Source organism: Anopheles ziemanni, chromosome 2 (genome assembly GCF_943734765.1).
Source record: "Anopheles ziemanni chromosome 2, idAnoZiCoDA_A2_x.2, whole genome shotgun sequence".
Taxonomy (NCBI): domain Eukaryota; kingdom Metazoa; phylum Arthropoda; class Insecta; order Diptera; family Culicidae; genus Anopheles; species Anopheles ziemanni.
The window spans coordinates 68,753,003-68,756,570 of record NC_080705.1 but is presented as its reverse complement, the minus strand read 5'-3'; the positions used below and the strand labels follow the sequence as shown (position 1 = coordinate 68,756,570).

Genomic DNA, 3,568 nt, shown 5'->3' with positions numbered 1-3,568 from the left:
TCAACGTTGGAAGAAACAATGCAAATATGTTATCCAAGTGGCGTTTGACAGCTGTTTCGCGGTGCAACAACTTTTCAGGCGCATGCATGCCTGACACACTGACAAAAAATAGAAAGGAAAAAACTTGTAATTTTTAATTGTTTCTAACTTACTGAAACTTAGAAGACTTACTCAAAGAGAAGCTTTGCTTTGGCCTTTAGTTGAAATATTTGTAGCAATTGGAAACCTCTCGATCTGGATTTTAAAAACACACAAAAATATGCTAATGTAAATTGAATCAATCGTTCCACATAAATAGTTGATTAAATCTTAGCTTCATTTGTATAGCTTTTGGACTTACAGCAATTCGTTTTCATAACTCAATTGAATAAAACATAAAGAAATTGTAAAAATAAATGTCAAATTGTATGTAAATGTCAAACTGTCTGGTCTACACTTTAAACACACATAGTTCTCACGACGAACCTTGACCCGGGATACCGCATGTTTTCATGTCAAACTTGGCCTATTGACACTGCGTAAAAAGTGTTGTTTCGCTGTTACACGTAGTTCTATGTAGTTTTGGAAAAATGTCGCGAATTATCATCAAGAATATACCAAACGGGGTACGTATCGGTGATAGCTGCGTTGTGGCTTTTGGTGGCTACTACTTTCACCCGTATCCTTTCCCTACACTTGCAGTTCGACGAGGCAAAACTCCGCAATCTTTTCAGCACATGCGGTATCGTCACCGACGTGCAGCTGAAGTACACACCGGAGGGCAAATTTCGTAACTTTGGTTTCATCGGGTACGAGAATGAAGACCAGGCGACCAAAGCGATCAAACACTTCAACAACACCTTCATCCGGACGTCCAAAATCTCCGTCGAACCGTGTGTTGCGTTGAGCGAAACGAAGAACCTGAAAGTGTGGAGCAAACACTCCAAGCAGCAAGCAGAAAAAGTGAAAAACGAAGAGGAACCAGCCGAAGTACCGGAGAAAGAAAAGTCAAAACCGTTGACGGGAAAGGATGTGCTCGGAAAGCACGAGAACGATCCGTTGTTCCAGGAGTATCTCGACGCACACAAACGTCCCGGCAAGGCCGTATGGGACAATCAGTTCCAGCATGCCGAACCGGAATCGCAACCGGCAGCAACGCAACGGAAGTCTTCCAGCGAAGACTCGGCCATAGAAGCGGACGAGTTACCAGCGACCAAGTCGAAGAAGTCGAAGGACTCGAAGGATAAGCCCAAAAAGGATCTGATTCCGCTGTTTGTTGCCAAAGTGCACAACATACCGATCAACACGAAGCGGCAGGATTTGATTCGATTCTTCAAAACCACCAAACCATACTCGGTGCGCATCCCTCGGAACAACAAGGGTTTTGCGTATGCAGGGTTCAAGACCGAGTCCGAGCTCAAAAAGGCACTTCTGATGAATAAAAGTTTCCTCGGTGGAAATCAGGTAAAAATTTACGATTTCACCGCGCAAAATGGAGATGTCAGTCAGATCAAGGAGAAACGAGACAAAGAAGCCAAATGGGAGCGCCAGAAAATGAACCAATCCAGTGAAACCATATGTGAGTCGGGCAAACTGTTCTTCCGGAACCTAGCCTATTCCGTAAAGGAGGAAGACATACGAGAGCTGCTTGAAAAGTATGGTCCTGTTGTGGAAATCGATGTCCCGATCGATAGCGTCACGCGGAGAGTGAAGGTAAGAATAATTTCAACCTGCTTTCCGTTGGGGTTTGCTTTAATCATTCTGTTAACCTTCCAGGGGTTCGGCACAGCTACGTTCCTGATGCCGGAACACGCCGTTGTGGCTTATAATGAGTTAAACGGCACGTTTCTGCAAGGTCGGATGTTTCATCTTCTTCCCGCAATGGTGAAGAACGATGAAGAAGCGGAGGGTGATGCGACCGACGGGAGCAACTTCAAAAAGAAGAAAGAACAGCTTTTGAAGAAAACGGCCCAATCCAGCCACAACTGGAACACACTATTCATGGGCGAGAATGCTGTAGCCGAGGCGGTGGCCCGAAAGTACGACACGACGAAGGAACAGGTTCTTATCTCAGCAGACGGTACCGGCTCCACGAGTGCCGCGGTCCGGCTCGCCCTCGGCGAGACGGAGATTGTGCTGGAGATGCAAAAGTTTTTGGAGGAAAATGGCATACGGTTGGATTCCTTCGAAGCGGGGAATGGGAAACGATCGAACACGGTGATACTGGCCAAAAATCTTGCCCCAGGCTGTACGGTACAGGATTTGCGTCGACTTTTTGCCCCATTTGGCATTCTTGGACGTGTTGTGATGCCACCGAGCGCAGTAACAGGTAAGATGGAAAGAGTAAATCTTGATCAATTGATTTGAATGGTTTTTCGTTTCCAACGTTTTCAGCTGTTATTGAGTTTCTCGATCCCAGTGAGGCGCGCAAAGCATTTAAAAAGCTTGCATATACGGTCTTCCAATCGTTGCCACTCTATCTCGAATGGGCTCCGGAGAACACGTTCAAATCTGCCGCCACGCAAGACGAACTCAAGCGCCTCGAAGAAACACCCGCACCTTCGGAGCCTACTAAAACGAAGGCTGCTGCGGCGATTGAAACCCCGGAGGACGATACTGAACCGGAAGAGGGCACCACGCTGTTTATCAAGAACCTTAGCTTCACCACCAACGAAGATGCCATCCGGGAGCGGTTCCGTAATGTGGGCGCAATCCATTCGGTGCAGATAGTTCGCAGCAAGGACCTCTCCGGTACGGGTCAAAACGAAAGCCGCGGGTATGGGTTCGTCCAGTTCAAGCTTCGCAAATCGGCCGACCACGCGCTGAAGAATCTACAGTTCGCGCAAATCGATGGCCGCACGGTGGAACTGGCCCGGAGCGATCGTACGCTCAAGTCGGCCCACGAAGCCCAGGATGGACGAAAGTCAAAGAAGGCACAGAAACAGACTGGCAGCAAAATTCTGGTGCGCAACATACCGTTCCAGGCGAACGTGCGGGAAATACGAGATTTGTTCAAGTAAGTACAGCGTAAAAGCTTGCATTTAACCATTTAGTTGTTGCTAACCTGCTGTTCATTCTCAGGGTGTTTGGAGACATTCAATCGCTGCGTCTTCCAAGGAAGATGGCTGCCGGTGCAGATGAAAGCCACCGTGGTTTCTGCTTTGTCGAATTCGTCCAAGAACCGGATGCGAAGCGAGCATTCGATACGCTCAGCCGCAGTACGCATCTCTACGGTCGTCGGTTGGTGCTGGAATGGGCCGCACCGGAAGACGGTGTGGACGAACTGCGGAAACGGACGGCCGAACAGTTCGAAGCTTCTTCCTCCAAGCGACCCAACAATCGGAAGGGTGCTCTTATTAAGGAAGATTTTTTTACCGCTCGAAAGACCAACAACGGGGATGATGATTATTTGGAAGATGAGGGTGGTGCCTTTTGAGATCTAGGAAATATAAGCTAAAAAGTTGTATCACATCTAAATGGTACGTCGGAAACAAAACTAAATAGTAACCGAAAATAAAAAATATCACTATCACTATTGACAAAGGTTTTATGGCTCAAAATGTTCCAAACGCCAAACAACTGAAGGTGT

At 47.2% G+C, this 3,568-nt stretch overlaps 1 protein-coding gene across 1 annotated transcript; it reads left to right on the top strand.

The window, feature by feature from the left end:
* Nucleotides 1–569: 569 nt before the first annotated feature.
* On the top strand, nucleotides 570–3,504 carry LOC131284512 (probable RNA-binding protein 19). Its single transcript, XM_058313409.1, has 5 exons — nucleotides 570–605; nucleotides 682–1,692; nucleotides 1,756–2,308; nucleotides 2,374–2,995; nucleotides 3,061–3,504. Exons 1-5 carry the CDS (start codon nucleotides 570–572, stop codon nucleotides 3,413–3,415), a joined length of 2,577 nt encoding a protein of 858 aa, XP_058169392.1. The 3' UTR covers nucleotides 3,416–3,504.
* Nucleotides 3,505–3,568: the final 64 nt, after the last annotated feature.